This window comes from Lynx rufus, unplaced genomic scaffold (genome assembly GCF_022079265.1).
Source record: "Lynx rufus isolate CCGP_SWC_20201006 ecotype Redwood Valley unplaced genomic scaffold, mLynRuf1.p SCAF_1, whole genome shotgun sequence".
Classification (NCBI taxonomy): domain Eukaryota; kingdom Metazoa; phylum Chordata; class Mammalia; order Carnivora; family Felidae; genus Lynx; species Lynx rufus.
Window position 1 is genome coordinate 4145980 of NW_025814823.1, and position 25477 is coordinate 4171456.

At 45.0% G+C, this 25477-nt stretch overlaps 1 protein-coding gene across 3 annotated transcripts in view; it reads left to right on the forward strand.

Moving 5' to 3' along the window:
- The first annotated feature begins 262 nt into the window (after nucleotides 1-262).
- Nucleotides 263-25477, forward strand: part of TNFRSF19 (TNF receptor superfamily member 19) — an 84550-nt gene continuing 59335 nt past the window's right edge. For 2 of the 3 annotated variants that reach the window (XM_047077785.1, XM_047077801.1), the window contains exons 1-3: nucleotides 265-564; nucleotides 11169-11261; nucleotides 13525-13635. In XM_047077785.1, the coding sequence (XP_046933741.1) occupies nucleotides 526-564; nucleotides 11169-11261; nucleotides 13525-13635 (243 nt within the window). In that variant the 5' untranslated portion in view covers nucleotides 265-525. Of the gene's footprint in view, nucleotides 565-11168; nucleotides 11262-13524; nucleotides 13636-25477 lie in introns of all 3 variants that reach the window. The other variant, XM_047077794.1, reaches the window with a different exon arrangement.

Genomic DNA, 25477 nt, shown 5'->3' on the forward strand with positions numbered 1-25477 from the left:
ATGGGAAACGGCTTGTGAGGCAGACGTGTGCGCGCGTGTAGATGAACCTGCGGGAGGCTGAAGCCGGGCCCGGAAAGGTGGCGCTGCAGCGTGTGCCCCGGGCACCTCGCAGCCGCGCGGCGCCCCTGCGTGGACGCGGCGCCCCTGCGTGGACGCGGCGCCCCTGCGTGGACGCGGCGCCCCTGCGTGGACGCGGCGCCCCTGCGTGGACGCGGCGCCCCTGCGTGGACGCGGCGCTGCTCGGGGGGAAGCGGGCGCGGGCCTGGCCCGCCCGCCCGCCCCGCCGCCGTGGGGCGGGGCAGAGGGCACTCACGGCCCTTACGAGTCCTCGGTAAACAAATTCCGTGGAAGAGGAATCTCGCAGACCTCGGACCATCTGCCAGGACGGTGATGGGCAGAGCAGGTCGTAGATGAGGGAGGAAGGTCAGTGCTCGCGGCCCTCGTCTGGGTTGCGTCCCAGAGAAATTTACTGATCAACTGTCGAAGATGAAGTTTGGGAGGCTCGGCGTTCAGTGATCCGTTTTGATGGTAGCAAACTGTTCATCGGACATGGGAGGAATCCATGTGAGTCTTTTTTTTTTTTCTTTTTTTTTTTTTTTTTTGCATTTTCACCAAAGGACTCGATCTGCAAACACGTCCATAAGCCTCGTGCCGTATTTCTTTAGCTGAAATAACTCAAAATATTTATGCAGGTGTAGTATTCTACTCCATTGACGGTTTTCCTTTACTAGAAGACAGTTTCTTCACATAAACAGGAAACAGTTATTGTTAAACATGACTTATGCAAACGGAAGATTTTAATATGCTGTTATTTCATGATCCGGTACTGCTCTGCAAAAGGGAGGATTATGTTGCATTAGTTCAGGATTTGCTCAGTATGTTTTCTGTTGTGCAGTTTCACCTCGGGCATTTTCACCAGTGCTGCTTTCGTGTAGTTTACAAATATTTTATTGCAAAGCGCTGCTTAGTCTCTAAGTTAAAGATTGGCAACTTGAAGGGGGTGAGAATGGAGTCCCACTGTGGAAGAAGAACGTGTTCCGCATTAATCATCATTCACAGAGATGTGGGTGCTTAAAAAGAATTCATCTTGGGTGATATTTATCGAGTTGTCCTGAAAATAATACAAAACCTAGAAATGCATTTCATTGCGAAAATACTACCTTGACATCAATGCATAGCTCTGTAAGTTCTTTATTTTTTGATCTATGAAATGCCATAACATCTACCCTCTTACCAAGGCCACATGACTTTATTGACTTGAGAATTTTTTTCCACAGTAAGTGCTGACTTTGAGATATTGTGTTAGTATTTTCTGGGACATTGATGGAAGTTACCATCCTTGACGAGAGTGTCTTTTGACTGGGAGTCTAGGCTGCATCTTGAATTTGAAGTTGACATGTGAAGACGTTTATGCACTTGAAATTGCAGTCTTAAAGTACCTTTCCTATCCGGAAAATTGAGTAAGGAACACTCCTAATATAAGCTTTTTAAAAGAAAAGAGAAGTAAATGAAATGTCTTTACTCCAGGTAATCACTGGATTTCATTTGTACCTACCTGCACACAACATATGAATGGAAAAATGGAGACATGTGAGGGTCACATGTTGTCCTTGATATGTTAATTTAATTTACTGGTTACAGCTCTTAATACGTGAATCGAGGGCATGTTGGGAATTTTCGAAACGTGAGTGAAATATTCAGCTAACACCCACGAAGAGAATTTGATTCTCCTTTCTCGTGTATTTAAATCTCCAAGCTTAGCCCAATCCCCTGTGATCCCTTCCATCATTCAGAAATTACTAAAACACAAAAAAGCTGCAGGCACCGTGAACATATGAAGAAAGCAAGTCCTTTCAAATCTGCCGAGTCAATATTTAAAGTCAAGCATTTAAAATTCGGGGAAAGGCCAACATCCCCTATCTCTGTTGATGACAGGTTGAATAAGAATACCCACCTTGAATAAATGTACACTCCAAATAAATAGACAGCTGCTTATGTGATAAGAGCCGGGAGCGGTTCCACAGTGAAGTACATTTGTCTCATGGCAGCTGATTATTATGAAACGTTCATAGCCTTTTTAGAGTAACTTTCTAACTGAAGAAACAACAGTAAAGCAGTGTGAACGCAGTTTCTTTTTGTGATTTACGTTGAGCAGTGAGTTCATTCATTGTATTTCATCCACCTAAAATGTTTACATTTAAAAGTAAGATGTTTAAACAGCATCCGGCTATCTTTCAGTCCACACATCACAGAATATGTACCTTTCAAACTGAGGTTTTAAAACCCGGGCTTTACAAAGAGAACAGGCACCCATCAGCAATTAGATAAAACAAAGGAACTTGTGTATCTGGAGATTAAATATTACGGAGCCCCTCTTCAGTGGGCTTGGATAGGTTTAACACGAGGAGATCTAAAAGAATGGACGCCACTTATACTGGAAAAGAACCTTCGAATGTTTCAAAGAGAAGTTTTGGAGCCGATCCAGACTTCTAAAATAAAAATTGAAACAGCTGTGTTTTAGAAATGGCTACGCGCAGTTCTCTGAAGATACGCCGTGTCGGCCTTTGAGGCCCCCACACTCCTTCATGCTACCGTTGTTCTATTTGCGTTTTGAGACAGAAAAACATTTATGAATTGCAGTGAGGTGGGGGGAGGTGCCCTAGTTACAGTATGCCACATTTCTCGAGAACCCTGACCGTGATTTTCCTAAGGCAAAGATGAGAGAGTCCACAACTCAGAGAAACCAAAAGAATTCATCTTCAAAAACCCTGTCCTGGGTTAAGTTCTTAAAAAAAAAAAAAAAAAAAAAAAATTATTGTAGAAGCCTTGACAGTGAGTGGCCCCTAATGTTTTTGAACTTTGGGGGAATTGAAGGTATTGTGTTTGGCAACAAAACGTTGTAAAGCTTGTGGAGTTGTTAGTAGAAACTATTTCATGATCTGAAAAAGGGAAATCTTTCTCATTTCCCAGCCAACAACAATATGTATATCCTTATTACCGCATGTCTTTGTGAGGCCTCCTAGGCTACAAAGAGGCTGCCCACTGTATGATGTAGGAAGAAGGATTTTCAGAACGTAAGGAAATGGAGGGCTAAGGTGGGAGGAGGCCAGAGGCCGGGGTCACTGTCCTGCTTGGAAATAGCCGTACCCTACATTGCTAACTAGTTTTTATTCTCTCAGCATCTGGGACTGACTTTACTTCTAAGCCATTTATAATTATGGTCCACCATTAAAAAGGCCGTATGCATAGCACCGGCTTTATTTCAAAGCTGATTTTTATAAATTGTAAGCCTGCCAGTTTACTTTAATGTTGATTTTTTAAAAAAATATTTCAGTTTATTGCATATTGGAAAAACGTATGAGTTGAATGTAGCCTTATTACATAATGGTAATACAGTTTTATGAGATGAAAACTGTTACCTATTGCGGGCACTGTATGTTGGATAATAAATCAAATAACCGTAAAAGGATAAAAAACAAAAATTAATTTATTCTGGAAAAAATATCCAGGTTATTCGAATTACCCTGAAATGCGTGCATTCTGGTCATTTGTAAGACAAAAAATAAAGGTCATTCTCAGAGAGAGTTAATGGATTGTTAAAATTAGAAAAATAAATACCAGATTCTTCGTTAGTGATCTTTGTTAATGTGATAGCACGATATTCAAGAAGTGGGGTCCTGAACTGAATCGTGTTCTACCAAAGCAATTTATATTTCAATCTCAAGTTACAGCTGCACATATTTTCAACACATATTGTTTTAGTCCTTATAACAATCATAAGAGCTAAAATGTTATAGCTAATTAGTGAATTTCTCCATTCATTCAATGTGTACTGGGCACATATTTTGGGTTAGGGTTCTACAGCGAAATCCGTTAATCTTGCCATTAAGTCCTCAAACCATAATTGGTGGTAAACTCAAATGGGTTGGTTGGTGCTGAAGTGAAGGGAGGGTTCTCAGTGTGCATTAGGGAGTGGTGGAGACTGGGGCGCTAGGACGTATATGTTCTTCTGTGTAAGGGACAACTGATAGCTCAGCTCTAGCTCGTGCTGCCTTGATGTGGGACTCAAGGTTACCAGATTTTCCAGTTTTTCAAGAGAATTCTTTATTTTTGATATTGGAAACTTATTTTAAAAAATTAGGGGCGCCTGGATGGCTCAGTCAGTTAAGGGTCTGACTTTGGCTCGGGTCATGATCTCACAGCTGGTGGGCTCGAGCCCTGCGTTGGGCTCTGTGCTGACAGCTCGGAGCCTGGAGCCTGCTTGGGATTCCGTGTCTCTCTCTCTCTCTCTCTCTCTGCCCCTCCCCTGCTCACACTCTGTCTCTCTCTCTGTCTCTCAAAAAATAAACAAACATTAAAAAAACAAAATAAGCAGGGCGCCTGGGTGGCACAGTCGGTTAAGCGTCCGACTTCAGCCAGGTCACGATCTCGCGGTCCCTGGGTTCGAGCCCCGCGTCGGGCTCTGGGCTGATGGCTCGGAGCCTGGAGCCTGTTTCCGATTCTGTGTCTCCCTCTCTCTCTGCCCCTCCCCCGTTCATGCTCTGTCTCTCTCTGTCCCAAAAGTAAATAAAAACGTTGGGAAAAAAAAATTAAAAAAAAATAAAATAAAAAATAAACAAACATTAAAAAAACAAAATAAGCGGGGCGCCTGGGTGGCACAGTCGGTTAAGCGTCCGACTTCAGCCAGGTCAGGATCTCGCGGTCCGGGAGTTCGAGCCCCGCGTCGGGCTCTGGGCTGATGGCTCGGAGCCTGGAGCCTGTTCCGATTCTGTGTCTCGCTCTCTCTCTGCCCCTCCCCCGTTCATGCTCTGTCTCTCTCTGTCCCAAAAGTAAATAAAAACGTTGGAAAAAAAAATTAAAAAAAAATAAAATAAAAAATAAACAAACATTAAAAAAACAAAATAAGCGGGGCGCCTGGGTGGCACAGTCGGTTAAGCGTCCGACTTCAGCCAGGTCACGATCTCACGGTCCGTGAGTTCGAGCCCCGCGTCGGGCTCTGGGCTGATGGCTCAGAGCCTGGAGCCTGTTTCCGATTCTGTGTCTCCCTCTCTCTCTGCCCCTCCCCCGTTCATGCTCTGTCTCTCTCTGTCCCAAAAATAAATAAATAAACGTTGAAAAAAAAATTAAAAAAAAAAACCAAAATAAGAACCACCGTGACTGTAGAAAATAATGCTGCTGGCCAGATGCAGTAGCATCGGGCTGCAAAGAGAGTGGACCAACCGGGTAATTGTGCTGCGGGGTGGAGAGGAACCCAGGGTGCAGGGGCGGTGCCGGGGAAGCACGAAGGAGAGGTGTCATCCCAGATTCAGGGAGAGCCCAGAAGAACTTTGACAGACTGTGGGCCAGGCGTGGCAGATAGAGTCACAGTACACGTAGGAAGGACCCAAGACAAAAGAGGGGCGGTCACTGAGCCAACTGCAGGCGGAGACGGCTGCCGTGGTTTGGGATCCAGTGGTCTGCCCGGCCGATGGGAGGTGGCGCCCATAACTGCTCCTCTCTAGCGGGCTCCTGTGAACAGCTGCTGGGGGCCTGGTTTCTTGGCCTGAGGACACAGCAGCGTAGGTCTCCGTGATCTGGACAAGGAGGCAGAGGGCGTGTGCGTTGCCGCGCCCCTTGGATCTGCCCCCGTTCGCGGCTGGCCAGCTAGGACGTATGGTGTGAGTTGCCCTTCGTTCGAATGAGCGGGTCGAGCAGCTTGACCTGATAAGCAGCCCCTTTCCGTGCCGCCGAGCACAACCTCTGCCAGCCCTGCCCCTGCGGCGCCTGTGCCTTTGTTCTGCTTGCCTGGGTCTCCCGGCGCTGCCGCTCTGTTGGGTGCTGCTGATGCAGCCGGTGGGGCAGAAGGGCCAGACTCCTCGAATACGGTAAACCAGGCGTCATTAGGCTTTTCCTCATCGCTCAGCGATAGCCAGCTTCTCAGCACACGTTTGGCGAGAACGGTGGCTTGGTGGTTAGTAGGCCCTATCTGGTCTGGATTGTTTCGGCAGACTGTGAAAACCCATGATCCCGGTCATTCGTACGTCTCGTGGCTGATAAGTCATCTCCAAATAAGCAGAACGCTGAAGTCGTTTTCTGTCTGGGCCAGACCCCGAATGCTCAGAAGCTAAAAGCCGTTTCAGTAAATACCTTTTTACTGCCTTGTTTTTATTTTAAATATCATTCTTTGAACACTTGTTATTTCGTTACGTTTTCCTTCTTTTTATGAACGCCGAAGCATTTCACAAGGTATTTCGCTTTATTCCGGGAAGTGCAAAGTCACACTTACAACACCCTACCAGCTAAATTGTTTCCAAACAGCCCTTTGCCAGGCTAGGCTAAAGGGTGCTTAGGAGATGTCCCCGCCCCTGCTAAGCTATGAGCTTCCTCAAAGTGCACCTTTGTACTGTCCTGCCCCAACTTGATATTGCCTCCTTTCAAGCCCCTAATAACCGTTTAATCAAAGCGTGCTGAATAAATGAGTACATCGTTACATGTGTTATTTGGTTATATAGTTTTGCTTTTGTTGATCAGTTTTGCTGAGGCACTCCTGTGCCAAATGACCATTGGGTGCCACGGCGTACGATGATCTAACCCCGAGTCGACCTGGCAGGGTGGCCGGGAGCCTCGCTTTGGAGTTACCAGGCGTGAACTCGATTCGGTTTTCACCTTTCTATCACGTGTCCTTGACCCCTGGTCTTCTCTCGTATCGGGTGGGAATAAATATCTACTTTACAGTGTGGGAGTAAGGGAAAAAATTATACTTTTCGTAAAGCCTTACTGCAACCCTCAACATATAAGTGCTTAGTGCAGACTTTGAATTGATTCTTAGTGTTTGAATGTTTTCTGCAGACCTGTGGGTCTAGAGATCTAAAGCATCACCAGCCACCGGACTGTGGCCACCTGAATAATGTCGCCTGCCTGTCTAACAGGTTACAGTCTTCAAGAACTGTCACACGCATTGGATCATACGGCCTCCAATAATAACGTCATCGACAACAGTAATCGTCGCTAACACCGCTGCAGCACTTACTAGAAACAGTTTGTATCAATGAACTTTCCCCGGAAGTGCTTTTTAAGTGCTGTTAAACTCACAGGAAGTTCAGGAGGTGTTGTCACTGTGCCCTATGTAGAGATGAGGAGACTGAGACTCAGATTAAGTAACTTGTCCAAGTTCACACGCTAATGAGTGACCTTGGCAGGAACAACTGCGGTAGTAATGACATCAGCCCCAGTCATCCGTTAAGCGTCTGTTCTGTTTTAGGTGCTGGGCTAAGCGCTTTATGAACATCATCTCAGGCAATCCCCACAACTCCCCTGTGAGATAGGTTCTGTCTTTATGGCTATGTAGTTTCAAAGTGACATCGCTAAGAAACGGGACTGAAAACCCACGCGTTCTGGTTGCCATTTTCCCTTGACAGTTTCCCCTAAGACCAGGGTGTTTTTACCCGTGTCGGGCTTACGTGCAGAAAACTGTTTGAACCTGGATTTTGGATCATCCCAACTGCTGTCAGAACACTCGACCCAGTCAAAATTATTTCCCAGCCCCTTGGTATAAAAAAAAAAAACCAAGCTAAGAGAGAAGTCACAGAAAAGAGAAGTGACATATTCCAACAGCACATTTCAATCTCTAGCTCCTGGAAACCTGGAAAAAACAAAACTGCTCACATTTTTTAAAGTGAATTAGGATTTGTAGAGAGAAAAATCCTTCTTCAGTCCTTCCTTCTAGTCCAACGCACTTAATACCCCATAGGTATTATGAGATAGTAATAAGATATATCTGAGATGGAATGTTTATTCTCGTTCACCCCAGAATATGTGCAACCACCTCTCACCTGTTTTCCACAACACATTCATCGTTTTGTGCTTCTCCACGCATTTAATCCAGCAAACATTTGTGTGCCTGTGTGTGCCAGGCAGTATTCTAGGCAGCGGAAATACAGAGAGTAATGATGCGTGCTCCCTATTTTCAAGGAACATACAATCTGGTGAGCGAAAATAAGCATAATTGCTAGGCCATGCGATCGGTACGGTGCATGGAGGCAAGAAAGGCCTCTAGGGCCACGGGGAGCAGATCTCTTCAGTGTGCTTGCTCGTGGACAGCATCTCAGCAGGGTGACAGTTGACCTGGTTCTCGGAGGGATTGAGGGGGGACGTCTGTCAAGACCAAAGTTACAGTCTGTGCAACAGGGCAAGACCACGGGCGTTCAGGAAGAACGTGGCTATTGGGCTGTGGCACAGCCCGAGGGGCATGAGAGCAGTGACCAGGCGGGCAGGCCAGCAGGTGAGACTGTAAGGGCCTAGGTCCAGGCTGAGGAGTGTAAAGGATAATTTGCAAATGTAAACCCACTCAAGCTAGTCAGTTTAGCATATGTGTTGGGAGAATAACACAAGTCAGCACATAGGCTATAGTTCCATTCAGTTTCTACCTTAAAAAAATCTGTCTTTCTGAGGCACAAATCATAGTACTGTATTTAATTTTGCTTTTTCCTTAATAGTGTTTATGTGATTTTTATCTCGTCACTTCTTTTAATTTGTAGACTTTTCAGGCAGGACTCTGCAGTTTATCTCTTTGCCTGAAGAACATTATACGTGTATTTTTTTCATTTACTTCATGAACAATGAAATACTTACACTACAAAGAAGTTTTAGGAAACGGGAAAACGTTCAGCCAGGATGCCACCATATGAAGGAACCTAACCGTTGATGGTATCCTGGCTCCTTTCTTATTTTTTTAAACTTTTTTAAAGTTTATTTATTTATGAGAGAGAGAGAGAGAGAGAGAGAGAGAGAGAGCATGAGTGGGGGAGGGGCAGAGAGAGAGGGAGACACAGAATCCCAAGCAGCCTCCAGGCTCCAAGCTGTCAGCACAGAGCTCGATGCAGGGCTTGAAGTCACAAACCGTGAGATCATGACCTGAGCCGAAGTCGGACGCTCAACCGACCGAGCCACCCGGGCACCCCTGGCACATTTATTTTTGTACATAAAACAGGTGTATCTTCTGAATTGTATTGCCATGACTTCTCACTTGGTGTGCATGGCAGTGATCGCCCGGCGGGAAGATGGGGGATGTGTTCCGTCCCCAGCAGTGGGTACGGTATCCCAGTATAGCGATCTGTCCAGACCAGTTGCCTGATTGTGCTGTACTCTGACTCTGTCAGTCTCTTTTTTTCTCATGTTTTGTGTAAATGCACGGGTATTTATACCCTCTTTTCCATATTAGCTAAATCCGTACGGATTTTATGCTACTACTTTTAAAAATTAGCACATTTTTAAAAATCAGGACCATGTCGAAAAAGAGATAACCTGAAGCATACTTTTTAGGGAATGTGAGTTTATCTCACCCCAATCCCGTGTCTGCACAAGCAGGAAGCCGCATGGTTGGGTAATTGCTGGGTCATTCTGAGATAGGCAAGGAGGAAAAAAGATGTGACCAAAAAGCTAGAAAAGCAAAAGCGAACAAACAAATAAAAACACCCCACAACACTTGGAATTCGCTCAGAATGGGTCATTCATTCAGCAAACGTGTGAATGATTCCTTATTGCCCCGATAATTGGACCTACTCAGGTGACGAGTGACCTTGTGGGTTGTTGCTGTCCCGGCTTGTTCAGGCTCACCCCTGGCTGGCGGCTTGGCCAGCAGTGACACGGCCACCCGCCCGGCCCCGCTCCACTTCCTTTGTTGTTGTCGTTACTGTCTTTCTTGAGGTCTTTGGCCCACAGTTCTGGTTCTCTGCCCTGGTTTGTTTGTTTCTTTTTTTTAATTAATGTTCATTTTTGAGAGAGCGAGAGAGAGAGAGACAGAGACAGAGTGCACGCATGGGAGGGGTAGAGCGAGAGGGAGACACAGAATCCGAAGCAGGCTCCAGTCTCCGAGCTGTCGGCACAGAGCCCGACGCGGGGCTCGAACCCACGAACCGTGAGATCGTGACCTGAGCCGAAGTTGATGCTTCACCGAGTGAGCCGCCCAAGCGCCCCTGCTCTGATTTCTTTCTAAGTGGCCTGATTGTCTGCTCTGGGTGTCTGTTGGTTTTGGAAGATTCCACTTGGAAGGGAAACTGAACCCTTGCTTCTCCACCTGATGGATGGAGCCACCAGCTGAATGTTCACTTCTTTTTTTAAAAAAACATAAATCTCTTTTCTTGACGTTGTGTGGACCTGTAAGAAAGGCAACCCTGTTTGTTGCTACACTTTAGGTCATTTCTCGCAAAGATGCAGAGGTTTGGTTTACCTTTTGTTGAAAGGCAAATGCCTCCAATTACATCACTTGTGAATGATTTTTAGCTGTTTTAAAATAAATGCTTATTTTTCTGCCCGGAGATTACCTTCACTGTACTGGTTGGAGGAGGAACTCACGCATGCCAGACAGTGGCCGTATCGGCTTCTTAGTGGAGCTGAAGCCCCACCGTCCAAGCGTCACGACTGTGTCGCCGGGGATAGTGATGCAGGGACACGGGAGCCAACCCACCTGGGTGTGCGCCCTGCCCTGCCTCTTACTAGCAGTGTGGCCTAGTGCAGTGTGATCCAGCCCTCTCTGAGCCTCAGTTTCCCCATCTCTAAAGCGGGGATAATGACGGTATCTCCCTTCTGGAGTACTTCGGAAGGTAAATGAGCTAATGCGCCGAAGACGGTACCTGGCGTAGAGTGGTTAGCACATGTTCACTGTTGTTTTACCCCTATTATTCCCCTCTTGGCACTGGCCAAACCCATCTCCATGGAGGTTTATATAGTCGCTGTTTGAATATACCTCTCTGCTGGGTGGAGTAGTTTAGACACTGTCGAGGCCTGGGTAGAAAATAAAGGCATGTGTGGGGGCTCCCGGTTGGCTCAGTCAGTAGAGCACGTGGCTCTTGATCTTGGGGTTTTAAACGCGAACCCCACATTGGATGTAAAGACTACTTCAAAAAATAAGATCTTTTTTAAAAAAAGAAGAAAATAAAGTCATGGATAGCCCAGGAATTCGGAGTCAGAAAGAATTTTGGACCAATTTCAGAAGGACAAAGCTTTCATTCTCCCAACCGAAATTGTTAAAGGCTTACCTATTGTTTGTCTGTGTATCTTTTACAGAGCGATTTCCTTTAAAACATAAATAGTATTACCTAGTATATCTATTAACGGTAAACATTCTAGAGTAAATACAAGAACACGGTGACCAGTGTTATTCCGGTTAACTAGATCTTCTTGTCTTTTAGAAAACTCTTCAACAAAAGGGAGCCATGACTTTCAAAGCGCACCTGGGACAAGAGAGGGCATTCCGCACTGTTGTAGTTTTACTGGCCTATTTGGTAAGTCAAGTCTTTACTTTCATAAGAATGTGGGAAACAATCGCTATAAATCGTATTGAAACTGTTTTGTTTTTCCAGTTCCATCTTTTCAATTTTTCCTTCAAATTGTGTTTTATCAACGTCGCATGTAATTAAGAAGCAAAGATTGCTGCCGAGTCTTGACATTTGTGCTGATGGTTACAATTATTTTCTTCTTTTAAGTTTATTTATTTATTTTGAGACAGAGACAGCATGAGTCGGGGAGGGGACAGAGAATCCCAAGCAGCCTGTGTATGCACTGTCAGCACGGAGGAACCCCAGGAGGGGCTCGAATTCACAGAACCGTGAGATCATGACCTGAGCCGAAACCAAGAGTCGGACACTTAACAACCTGAGCTACCCAGGCGCCCCTAAAATTATTTTACTACATTTAGATGAAGCAATAAAATCACAGCATAACTTATAACCAATGACAATGGTGCTCCCTTGGGTTTATAGGCAGATGCCTCTACAATACACCCTAGACCCTGACGAGACCAGATTCTTAAAATTTTTTTTTTTTCAACGTTTATTTATTTTTGGGACAGAGAGAGACAGAGCATGAACGGGGGAGGGGCAGAGAGAGAGGGATACACAGAATCAGAAACAGGCTCCAGGCTCCGAGCCATCAGCCCAGAGCCTGACGCGGGGCTCGAACTCACGGACCGCGAGATCGTGACCTGGCTGAAGTCGGACGCTTAACCGACTGCGCCACCCAGGTGCCCCTGAGACCAGATTCTAATTGGAGTTCGTGACTTCCATGGTGTGTGTGTGAAGACACTAGAATTGACTTTCAAAAGAGCTGTTATTTTTATATGGTTACTTATATCGTTCTTGGTCCCAAAAAGGATTAAATTTTTTTTTTTTTTCCAACGTTTTTATTTATTTTTGGGACAGACAGAGACAGAGCATGAGCGGGGGAGGGGCAGAGAGAGAGGGAGACACAGAATCGGAAACAGGCTCCAGGCTCTGAGCCATCAGCCCAGAGCCTGACGCGGGGCTCGAACTCACGGACCGCGAGATCGTGACCTGGCTGAAGTCGGACACTTAACCGACTGCGCCACCCAGGCGCCCCTTCCCAAAAAGGATTAAAGACAGTTGGAGAGTTTTAATGTTTGAAAACTTGACGCAGAGACCTATAAGATGTTCACAAGAATTGAAATTCATTAAATCTGGAGATAGGATCATCACCTGCAAATGTGAAAAGACTTATTTACCCTGAAGACGGTACCTGAAGTCTTCTTGAAAGACAAAGTAAGGGGAAATGGGTCACATTGGATTCTGAGGTTCAGGTACGGCAAGGAAAATTTCCTTTCTTTCAGCTGGGGCTGTTAAACGTTCGAATGACTGGTCTAGGAGGGAGGTCGTGGAATTTCTTTCGCAAAGCCATTGCAGTCTCTTTGTGGTGGAATGGAGTCTCGTACCTCTCTTAAATAAAATCAGACTCCCTAAGATGGGTAGTCAAGGGGAGTTAAGAGAGGCGGGAAGATATTATTAGGCCTTTAGCCCCAGATCATTTTCTAGCGCTGAACTCCGCCTTGAATCCTCCCCTCCTGCCTGCTCAAGAGATTCAGGCTTTGATTTTATTCGATTAGTTTGCAGGACATCATTGTAGACACTCTCGTGTCAAGGTGGAGGCAGTTTGTACTAAATGATGGCTCATTATTACAACCATCAAAAACAATTTCCGCTACCCCTGTGTGTGACAGGCATTCTACAGAGCAACAGTCTGCTTGCCCAGTGCTTCTTACTTAGAAAAGGGAATAGGCCGTTCATTTAAAAAAAAAAAAAAAAGACCTCATTCAGGGAATACAGAGGAGAATCAGGTTTATTGATTTATTTATCCACTGACTTGTTCAGAAAGTGATTTTTCTTCCTAAAGTGAAAATTAAATCGGCCTCACTCCACATTAACATTGACATTCAGTGCTTATATGAACAACACTGATAATGTTGCTGCTTTCTTGCAAAAAAAAAAAAATGTAATGAACTTACTTTAAAATAACGTTTTTGGGAGGCACCTGGGTGACTCAGGTGTCCGACTTCAGCTCAGGTCATGGTCTCACGATCTGTAGGTTTGAGCCTTGCATCGGGCTCTGTGCCAACAGTTCAGAGCCTGGAGCCTGCTTCCGATTCTGTGTCTCCCTCTCTCTCCCCATCTCCCGCTCACCCTCTGTCTCTCTCTCTCTTTCTCTCTCTCTCAAAAATAAAAAAATACAACGTTTGGGAAACTTTTTTTTTTTCAGGTATGTAGAGTGATTTGCGAAACAGGAGACTGTCGACAACAAGAATACAGGGATGGGTCTGGAAATTGCGTTCTCTGCAAGCAGTGTGGGCCAGGCATGGAGCTGTCTAAGGTAGGTATCGGATGCATGGAGAAGGGGTAGATCTGTGTTTTTAAAATACATTCTTTCTGGCTAGATTCTTTTAGTTAATTACTAGTGAAGATTTGACACCATGAGATAATTCTTGGATCATTAGGTTACTTTCTTTTTTTAATTTTTGGGTGGGGGTGCGTCTGGTGGCTCAGTGGGTTAATCGTCCGACTTCGGCTCAGGTCATGATCTCGCGGTTAGTGAGTTCAAGCCCCGCATTGGGCTCTGTGCTGATGGCTCAGAGCCTGGAGGCTGCTTCAGATTCTGTGTCTCCTCCTCTCTCTGCCCCTCCCTGGCTCACACTCTGTCTCTCTCTCTCTCTCAAAAATAAATAAACATTTACTTTTATTTTCAGTTTATTTATTTTGAGAAAGAGCTGATGAGCAGGGGAGGGGCAGAGAGAAAGAGGGAGAGAGAGAATCCCAAGGAGGCTCCGTGATGTCAGCACAGAGCCCGACTCGGGGCTCAGTCTCACAAATCGTGAGATCATGACCTGAGCCGAAATCCAGAGTCAGATGCTTACCTGACTGAACCACCCAGGCGCCCGTCCCTATGTTACTTTAGCCAAAGATTGCACAGTTCTCTTTCCAATACCTTTGATTCATATGTCTTACTGAGATAAAGGAAGTAGGTTCCAATAATTAGAATTTAATACACGTTTTATGTAATTTGTGTTATCGTATTTCGTTGAAAGAATAGAATGATTAAGGTGTATTTGCATTAATTAAAAAGAATCAATGTTTACTAAAGATTTAAAAAGAAAGGAGTGATAAGAGAAAATGCTAGTGATACCTTCTCTTACTGGACCTTCTTTTTCTTAAAATGAATATTCCCATTGCTGGTCCAAAAGTAGCACCTACAGTAACCACGTCCCATGGTAGCAGTTACTTTCCAAACCAGGGTTTTTCACATTCTTTTGACAACGTGCATGATTGTTAGTCTCCCCATGTTGGGTGTATGTTACTCCCAAGATCGTTTTAAATATATTCATCTTGACCACTGTGTGTTAAGAAACATATTTCAGAATCGTGGATGTTCTCACTGACTTCCTCTTTTATGGGCATGTTTGGAGCTAAACATCCATTTGCTTTATTTTCTGACCTTTTGAAGATGTTACTAGTTGTGGATAATCGGTATCTCATTTTGTTCTAAATCATCAGTCTTCCTCGCAGAAAAGGAACAAAAGGTTTTTCTTTTTACTTAGAGTGACGTTCCAAAGAGAAGTCCTTTTCCCCTACAGACTGCCCTCCTTTAATGTGGAGTCTTGTCACGCATAGAGTTTTGACCAATGATCTACAACCAGCAGGAAACAAAGTGTCATGCGTTCCCCAACTGATTCCCGGTGGATGGCTTTCCTCTGCTTGTTGTGTTAAGTGAGTGGTGCCTTTTAGTACCCAGGGCTTTTACATTTGGATTGAAGCTGGCCGACCTTCGGATCCTGTGTTATGTTGACTGTAGCATTTCCACCGCTGGTATTTTTCAGTCTCTGTTGATTGTAGTAAGGTGCATTTTCAGGTGGGTTTTGTTGTGTTGGGCAGACAGGGATTCTTTGGAGCCGACTGAAGGTCTGGGATCAGTGCATAACGTAGTTACAAATGCAGGCAGTGCCCGAGAGGAAAGTAGATGATGAAGTTGCTACCCCTCAAAAGTTCTTCTTTTCCCAAATCTCTGTGCAAATCTGAGTGAAATGTCACAGATGCTGAGAGACGTATAAAACATTTTCGAGAGAATGCTTCCTTTCCTTCATCCTTTGAATTTAGAAAATATAACCTCCAAGTAATTTCTGGGGAATCAGACCAGACGATGAAGGTTCTATGAGTTCTAAATTTTTTTTTATTTAGTATTTAAAAAAAACTTTTTAAATGTTTATTTATTTTGAGATAGAGAGAGAAAGCGTGTGCGAGCATGAATGGGGGAGGGGCAGAGAGAGAAGACACAGAATCCGAAGCAGGCTCCAGGCTCTGAGCTCTCAGCACAGAGCCCGACGTGAGGCTTGAACTCATGAACCGTGAGATCATGACCCGAGCCGAAGTCGGACGCTTAACCGACTGAGCCACCCAGGTGCCCCTTTAGCATTTTTATCTAAGCTGTTTTATTAAAAATTTTTATTTAAAAACACCTAACTTTCTAATTGAAAAAATAGGATGAAGGTCCTATCAACTCTGATTTTTTTTTTTAATAATCCATCTACTGAGATGATCTGGTGATAGTTTTTCTATTTCGTAATTTTTCGTGGATTTCCAGAGGAAATGTTTTTCTCTAGGTAGTAATTTCCCCCAAGTGTTGAAATAGGCGTTTAACCCTCTGACACTGGAATCAACCAAAGGGAAGCCATCTGACTAGTTCTGCCTTTATTACTTAGTGTATTTGTTAATATTTCTGTTTCACTATTTACTATCATTTTCTTCATTTAAAAAAGACCAGGACAAACTGAGTGAGAAAGAATAAAACTAAAGGCAATATGTCACTGAAAACTTAGGGTAAGACCCACGCGGGTGCACAAATGTTACAAATGTATACGCCATGTCCCTGCACAGCCTGGTGTGTCCACCTTGAGGGTAGGCGTCTGGAGCTGACCTTGGCTTCCACCCCTGCTTAGCTCCTAGCAGGCAGAGTATACCTTTGCTAAATGAGTGAGCAAGTCAGTCAACCTCAGATAGTTTTGGGGAGAAAAAGTGACACTTAAATCTTGTATTATAAAAGTTAATGAATGTGTGTGTGTGTGTGTGTGTGTGTGTGTGTGTGTGTGTTTTAAATTATGTATTTTGCCAAGTGTCTTATCTTGGTTTTAGCTCCTAGTAAATAAAGTTCCCAACTTAGCCTTGCTTATGGCCTAAGGGAGCAAAGGAGTCAAACACGTCATTGGAAGTATATATATTTGTTTCCTAGTTAACTAATCAAGACAAAGAGCTTGAGTTTTTAATAAGCAATCACCTTGGAGCCAGAAGTTTCTAAACTGTCCATTCATGATTTTACAGTTTCTTCTTTCCGGGCTGCCCTGATTAGGTCTTCTGTAGTAACATACATCTTTCAGAGGAAAAAAATTAAGTTCTGAGTATATTAAAATCAGATAAATCACTTAAATTAGCAAATATATTCAACAGGTTAGTCATGATGTCCAAGTTTTACATTTCTGGCTAAGAGTAAGCTTTTTTTAAAAAAAAATAGTGAAATATTTATAAATAATTGAATTGTTTTTTACTTCTTTCACGAAATATAAGTTTGGATACCTGTTAATCTGTAATGAGATGACTAAGTTCAATAATCCTTAGCTTTTTAACTGAGGGTTGAAATTTTGGTTACCTGTGGTGCTTGAAATTTTGAATGCCCAGTAAACAGTAAATATTTTAAAGTGAGTTATTAAAAAGTAGAAAAGCTGAATCAAATTACTGATAATCACAACTAAAGTTTTCTTTACATTAAGGGTAAAAGAAAAAGTGCATTTTTACCAGACAGGAAAGCTTTCAAATAACTATTATTCTAACATTATTAAGTTAATTGTTTTGCTGTAGTAAACATAACTTAAACTTGATGTCCATTTTCTAATATCATTTGTCTCTACCCAAAATACCAAAAGACTGGGTCATGAGGTTCTTCAAGTTATAAACGTGTTTATGTCTTAAACCTGAAGCCTGGAAATACTCTGGGTAAGCAGGTAGAGTTAATATTTCCACCTGTGGCTTTATTACTCCTAATGATTATTTTCTTTGGAATGCATTCAATTCTGGTTTGTTTTTTGTTTTCCTCAAGATGCCTGGGCTGACTTTCCCATTGTCAGGTCTCTGCCATTTAAAACATGTAGTTGGGTTTGGGGGAAGTTACCGGAATAGCATTCCTGGAGACAGTATGCTTTTTGGTACACCTGTCATGTGTGGTCAGTGGTTCCTCCGACCTCTTTTCACTTCCTTTCAATTATTAGATAGTAAGAAGTCTGCACAGAAGCTCCAGGCTCAATAATAACTATTGTTGCTTGTTTAGATTGAGACCTTTCCCTTTGCTACCCACTTTTTTTTAAGTTTATATATTTTGAGGGGGGGGACGGGGGGGAGAGAGAGAGAGAGAGAGAGAGAGAGAGAGAGAGAGAGAATGAGAATCCCAAGCAGGCTCCATGCGGAGCCCAACGTGGGGCTGAAACTCACAAACCACGAGATCATGACCTGAACTGAAACCAGATGCCCCCAATTAGCCACTTTTTAAATGATTACCTAGTTTAACCTTTCACCCAGGATACTTTGGGTTATGTGCATGAAAAGGATTTCTTGTAACAAATATGCACTGCCTCTCAAATATGCTTTTAGTTGTTATTCTGCAATACATATCATGCAACCAATAGGTATTAGCTAACGTTTATTATAATGAGCCAGGTTCTATGTGATATTTATATATTAACTACTGGAGTCCTTTTAACGTATGTCTTAAATAGGGGATATAACGCCTCCTGTCTTATAGATGAGGAAACAGACACAGAGATGGTTAGTGGATCAGTCCATTGTCACCGTTAGTAAGTGATGTGCTGGGAGAAGGCGGTGGGGTCACATGGGAGTAATGATCTTTTTCTCATTTTGAATAATGCTCGAGTACGGTGCTACGGTCGAATTCGCTGCGATGACGGAATGGTCTGTGTCTCCACTGGCCAACACGGGGGTTACTAGCCACTTGAAATGTATTCATGAACACCTGAAAGGTGGCTTGTGTCACCGGAAGCACTGGGTTTTACATTTTATTGCGTTGTAATTGATTAAATTTGAGTTTTGCCACATGCAGTTGTGGCTGTCGTATTAGACACTGCAGCTCTAGAGTGGTGAACATTCCTGCCAAAATTCTGGCCCAGGACCGACTTCTAAAACAAAGGGATCTCCAAATCATGTTGACCTCATGCTTGTGCATTCCAGGAGCTGCCTTCCTGGTCAGCCTTCTTCCTCCCCTTCCTCGTCTGAGCAGCCCTGGGCCCGGCCACCGCTCTCCAAACACCCACCTGCTGCTGCTTCTGTTTGGTCCGGCCACATGGGCGTCCTGGGTGCGGCTCTTCACACCGGGTGGTGCCCTCTGTGTCCCCCTCTTGTGCCTTCTGAGCTGTCTTCCGGCCTTAGCTCTTTTGGTTTCCAGTTCTTTCCCTGAAAGGCCCAAGCATCCCGGCTACTCAGTCAAGTTCTTTTTAGTCATGCAGGCTCGTGGGTCGTCTTTCTGTGTCTTTGGGAAAGTGTAGGACAGGCCATGGAGCCAAGCGGGGTCGGCTTTGAGGACGCTCTCCCATGGAACCATAGTCACTTCCTCTTCCGTGACGGGGCTTAGGTTTCAAAAGTTTATGAGGAAGAGAATTGATAATGCCTTCTTCCTATTTCTGAGGCAAAAAAATACAAACTGTTGTTTTCATAGCTCCATAAGCGGTGCATGCTGGACGTTTGGAGCCACGAATGTGCACAGGAGAGCTACACGGCTGGCCTTGCGGCTCACGAAAATAAGCAGCTTGGCGATATGTGGGAGAGGATGACTTTTGTTTTCCCCGAGTGACCACATTAGCCTTTTACTTCTTACCGTCTAGAATCTGCGCGGCCACAGCCCCTCCTCCTCACCGAGTATTATTGCCAACAATGTGCTTTTAACATGATCGCCTCCCAGCAGTAAACCAGGAAACTAGTTTTTGCATGAACCACTTGAAATAGTCTTCAAGCTTCTGGCACGGTTTTCAAAGGAAGCTTTTCTAACCAATTATTGGGAGGACTTTTGCTAATGTGAAAAAATTAATTCTCGTAAACAACAACACACTTTGCTCCCCACGGGTGCGTGCCTGGCTTCCGAGTTTTGAAGACATCTACTTTTTGGAAAGCTGTTTTCATCCCCATGAAGAAAGTCACACATGCACACAAAAAAAATTAAAGTAATTTGCAAGCATGAAAAAGATTCATTTCTGCCATTTAATTACAGTGTTGCTCACTTTATTTCTGTTTAATTATACCTAATCGAGCCCAGCGGTGTTTGGCAGATATTAGCAAGCTCTAGCTTGTAATTTTTCTTTAAAAAACTCAGTTACAGATTTTCATAAACTGGAAGTTGGTGGAGGTGGGGGGGGGCGGGAACTGTCTCTGGTGTTGTTTTATTAAAGGAAATTAAAAAGCTGATTTCTAAATACCAGGCACATAAATCTAATTTGTCATATCCATTTGCATGCGCTAGACTTTCTCTACGAATAACTTCTTCTCGGTCCAGATTTGAGCTTTTAAAGTTCAAAGAACCAAAGTTAATAACTTACTGGCTTGCTTTCCAAGTGAATAGTGCTTTCGACCCGAGGCCCCCCAAATGTGCTTCCTGGCCAGTCGATGGTCTGTGAGCGTCTCCCCTCTGGTCTGGGGAGCCGCTCCTGGAGTGTGTAGGTGGGATCCACTTGTGTTTTTGCTAAGTGTTGAATTTGCAGAGGGCGAAGAGAGAGAAGGGGATTTGAGGACTGTTTACTCTGAGTCGTTTTGCCACTGGAAAGCCACCAAATGTGGCTTAAAAATATTGGGCAGGGTGTCAGAGCTCCCGCTGCTGCCAGCTTGGGTGGAAATGGCCCAGCTGGACGCAGCCCTTCTCCTGCCTTGGAACCAAGATAAGGAAGCCGCTCACACACACACACACACACACACACACACACACACACACCCCACGCCGCCCACCTGCACCAGCCCACACCGTCTACGTGGCCTTACCACGTGGGACACTGCCGTGGCCTCTGGAGGCTAGCGCTGCCTACAATAAAGCAATAATGATACTACTAATGAAACAACAACAACTTAGGAAATGGTGCCTTCAGCCATACTCGTTCATCCATTGTTTGGTCAGCAAACATTGCTGTGTTACTCACCGGCCTGGTATGCGTTGTTAAAGAAGAAGGTATTCCATGGCACTTTTTAAGGATGGCAAGGCAGGCTTTAGGGATGGAGGGGGACGGCCCCAGTGGGATCTTACAGTGGAGGGGGGAGCCAGGGGGCTCCGTCCCCATGCGGCATGAGCTCACGGGAATGGATCGCCAAGGAGCAAGGGGCAGCGGGTAGAAGATCGCTGAGGGGAAGCAGCCGGGGGCAGGGGGGGCCTGGCCAACGCAAATGTAACAATTCTCTGCTGGAGACGATAAGCCAGGGTGACCGAGCTTCAAACGGAGGAGGAGGAACGTGAGCAGATGTTAAGGGTGGGTGGTTCTGGTGCAGCTGACGGAGCAGAGCATTTGCTAAGGCGGATTTTTTAAGGAGGTACACAGATGGGCCCAGAGGAGGGTCAAGGATCCTGGCTGAAGTTTGGTCAAGCGAAGAAGCTTCATAAGTAACACGTACTCTGAGAGGCTCTGGGGAGAGAGTGGTGGAGGGAGGCGTCAGATACTGGGGATTGTTCTCTTATTGTAGAATTTGGGGAAATAGGTAGGACTCCTATAGCTGTGCTTTATTTATTTGTTTATTTATTTATTTGCAATGGTTTTTTTTTTAATGGGTTATTCTTCATGTGTATATTTTCCCACCTCCAAGCTCATTAATAAAAAACGTTCCCCAGGGACTCAGGGACATCGTAAGTATTTCTCCAAAGGTACCAAGTCGTAATTTCAAAACTAAAGACTCTAGGATTATGTTAAAGGCTAAATGCATTTCTACCACTGATATGAATGGCCAGACCGCGCTCCATAAAAATAAAAGTCGCATCTCTAATGTGGACACCCAGGCTGATGACTAACGCCCCCACTCCTGTCCCGGTCCCCTCCCACGTATCCTCCCTCACCAAACACACATGTAGTCCTTCCAAGGAAATGGTGAGAGGGAGAGCTCTAGTTGTGACCTGGGAAGTTTCAGAGAACCACAGCAGGACAGAGGGGAAAGCCGTAAAAACAGACTTCGCTCAGGAACTATCGCAATAGGGAAAGAGAGGCCTCAGTATGGAACTGGGCTCAATTCCAAATACAACATGGACAAGAGGGGATTTTAGCCAAGGGGCCAGGTGGGGGGCAGTGGACGGAAAATTCCTAAGAGGAAACATCAGGGGAAAGGGGATTGTGGCTAAAGCAGACCTAACGGGATTCTTGCTGAAGGCAGGCCAGGGTGGCCAGAGGGTGGAGGGGCAGGAAGCAATTTGACCAGGTATGGAGGGTGAGCAGATAGGAGGGTAGGGGATTCTGGCTAACCAGGCACAGGAGTCTCAGACAACGGGCTCTGGAGCACAAGGCCCGGGGTTGGGGCCTAACTGGGAAGGCAGCTCCCAGGAGCCCGCGAAGGCTGCTCGGAAAGCTCAGCGGGACCCCAGTCAGCACGGCCAGCTTACTCTCTTTTCTGAGGACTCTTTGTTTTCCCTCACCACAAACCCATTCCTACCATTTCTTTCCTTCCCAGCGGCAGTATACTAGCATGCTGGGGAAAACCGCACGCCTAGGGGAGTTGCCCCCTTTCTACCCAAAAGTAATGGAGGGAAGGCCCAAAAGATGGCATGCTGTTGTCATCCGCGGCGGAGTTAGGCCACTGACCAGGGCCCGCGTACCACAGCAGACGCCCACGGCTGCCCCCTCCGTCCCGGCACTTGGGGTGCAGGGTGAGTGGGCTCCAGCGGAATGGATTCAGCTGTAGCCGCACCGTGGCGGGCTCTCCCTATGCAGACGCGGAGAGCTCTCCGAGACGCACCGAGGGGGGGAAACTGAAAAACTAGCTGGGGTACAGCGTGTTAAAACGCGCGCGCGGGGGCGCCTGGGTGGCTCGGTCGGTTAAGCGGCCGACCTCGGCTCAGGTCATGATCTCGCGGTCCGTGGGTTCGAGCCCCGCGTCGGGCTCTGTGCTGATGGCTCGGAGCCTGGAGCCTGTTTCCGATTCTGTGTCTCCCTCTGTCTGTGACCCTCACCCGTTCATGCTCTATCTCTCTCTGTCTCAAAAATAAATAAACGTTAAAAAAAAAAATTTAAAAAAACACACGCGCGCGCACGCGGAAGACATTGGGATGTTTCCGGGAGGTTCTCCCAAAAGCTGGTGGCAGTGTTTGCCTGTGTGGAGGGAACGGGACGTGAGACCAGGGATGGGAAGGAAGGTGCACTGTTTGATTTTTTTTTTTTAATACAAATCTTGTGTGCAGTGGAAGTTTTTCAGCATAAAAAGGGATGAAAAGACAGCAGAAACAGTCACTGGCCCTAGGGGAGTGGACACAGGGTTAGAAAGGCACAGTCTCAGTGCTCTCTCAGCAGTGTTACTCTGGGCGGGAGGCTGGGGGGCCATTCTCTACGCCATTTGGCCTTTTTCCTTTTTCTCTCACTAGTTATTTATTGAACTTAATGGGAAAGGTTTCAAGGCATTTTAACCACCTACTTTTACTGAATGAAATAAAAACATCAAAGTAGACATTTATATTGGGGGGTAATTTAATGTTTATATGCTGTTTACTTTATAGCCTGGATTTCAAATAATTGCAGGGTCTCTGTGTTTATGGTGCTTTAGAAATAAGACAATTAGCTCTAAAAGCGATTGCTGCCATGGACACCATGCTATCACTTAATTCCTCGGAAATACCTTCTCTGAATTTCTGGTTAATTCAATGGTTAATTCAAGATTTCTGGTTGTTGTTTTTTTTTAGTATAATTTATTGTCAAGTTAGCTAACATACAGAGTATACAGTGTGCTCTTGGCTTCGGAAGTAGCTTCCCATGATTCATCGCTTCCATCCAACACCCAGTGCTCATCCCAACCAGTGCCCTCTTCAATGCCCGTCACCCATTTTCCCCGCCCCCCCATCAACCCTCAGATTGTTCTCTGTATTTCAGTCTCTTATGGGTTTGCCTCCCTCTCTGTTTGAAACTGCTTTTCCCCTTCCCTTCCCCCATGGTCTTCTGTTAAGTTTCTCAGATTCCTCTCAAATACAGAACGATCGCTTCATAAGTTTCTTAGACCATCATGAAGTGCAAGCATGTTTTAAAAGTTTAAAAATAATATTAGGTCGGTGTTTTAATGTTGTCTTTCAAAAAATGACAAATACTTTAGAGAAAATATATTTTAAACTGAATTCCTTCAAATAATCAATCTCTGTATAAAGGTTCCTAGGAGACTATACGGTTCACTGTACCTGTTCAGTACATTTAGGTATTATTTTGTGATCAACCTCTCACCTAAATCTACTCCAAAATTACTATTGTTGCCACTAAAACATATAAAATCTAAGCAGAACTAGTAAATTAATATCCAGACAATGAAGGCAAAATTATGATGCATTAGGAGCCTGGCTTTGTTGTTTTTTTTCATATGTAATTTGGTCCAATATAGAATGGACTAGAAAGGAGCACCTGGCTGGCTCAGTCCCTGGGGCATGCGACTCTTGATGTTGGGTTCATCAGTTCAAGCCCCACACTGCGTAGAGATTACTTAAAAAATAAAATCTTGGGGTGCCCGGGTGGCTCAGTAGGTTGAGCGGCCGACTTCGGCTCAGGTCATGATCTCGCGGTCTGTGAGTTCGAGCCCCGCGTTGGGCTCTGTGCCAACAGCTCAGAGCCTGGAGCCTCCTTGGGATTCTGCGTCTCCCTCTCTCTCTGCCCCTCCCCCATTCATGTTCTGTCTCTGTCTGTCTCAGAAATAAATAAGCATTAAAAAAAAATTTTTTTTAAATAAAATCTTTAGAATGGACCAAAAAAAAAGCTCCACGAAATCCTCATTCTATGAAGTATAACGACATGTAAATGACACACAATGGTGTATGGCAGAAACACGGGGTCAAAACGGTTCCCGTGTACCATTATAAACTCTGGAATCCAGTCAGGACTCAAAAGTGTTTGTTGTTTTTCAAAAGAGATGAGACCCGTCAAAACACCTACTTGTAGTTCTTTCAAGTTGGCATCCACTTGGCTGTCTGTCTAGTTCGTTTCTCAGGATGGAAGAGGAAGTGAACTGCTGGAGGCAGAGATACTGAGCAGGAGCAAGAATGATTGTTCACTGCCCGGCAGGGGAATTAAAACCGCAAACTGCCCACCCAGCGCACGCACTTGACCCAGGCAGGTGCGGCTAAGTTGTATTCCACTTACCGTTGTTAAAAGACGGATAATTCCGTTTTAGACCTATTTTATTCAACGAAAATAATTTAGGTGGAAAGTGGTCTTTCTGGTAACCCGGCAAAACACTGGAGCCTGAAGGTCCCCAGTGGGGCTTTATCATAGTTAAATCAGAACAGTTGGTTTGTTGGGCCGTAGAGAATGTAAAAGGGTATCATTTATCTGGTGAGCGCTCACTCTGTGTTCGATTTATAATTTACAGCTTGTCTATGTTTTTTTCCCTTTTATTCCTCAAAACAGCCCTGGAGGGCAAGCGAGTACTGACCCCCTCTCGCAGATGTAGCGACTGAGGATCAGAGTTCCCCAAATAGCTTAGCTGACGGGTGGCAGCGTTGGCCTTCAAGCTCATGTGTCTTTGGCTCCATTGTCAGACACACTTTTTCTTCCATATCAGCCTCGCTGGAAAAACGGCATTTCATGTATTCCCAGCTAAGACACCTTCTTGTCTTTCTCATTTCTCTTTCCCTTTGTTTTGCCTCTTCTGCCCTCTTCCTTTTTCCTTTCTTTCTTTGTTGGGTTGTAACTTGTATACGAGACCCTTCCAGTCCCAGCCTCCTGGATCCAAGTGTGATTTTGAAACTTGGCTCTTGCGTGAACCTTTGACGTGGAGGTGCCGAACCTGTGGACAGCGAGGTCCCCACGCCCCTACCCAAATGTCACACCTACCACCCTTTGATCCCGGAAGATTGTGACAGGGCGGCTCCCATCTACACTGAAAGAGGGCCTTGGGATGCACTCGGCTCTCTCGGCAACTAACGTACTGGGCAAAAACCCACTTCTGCCCCCGTACAG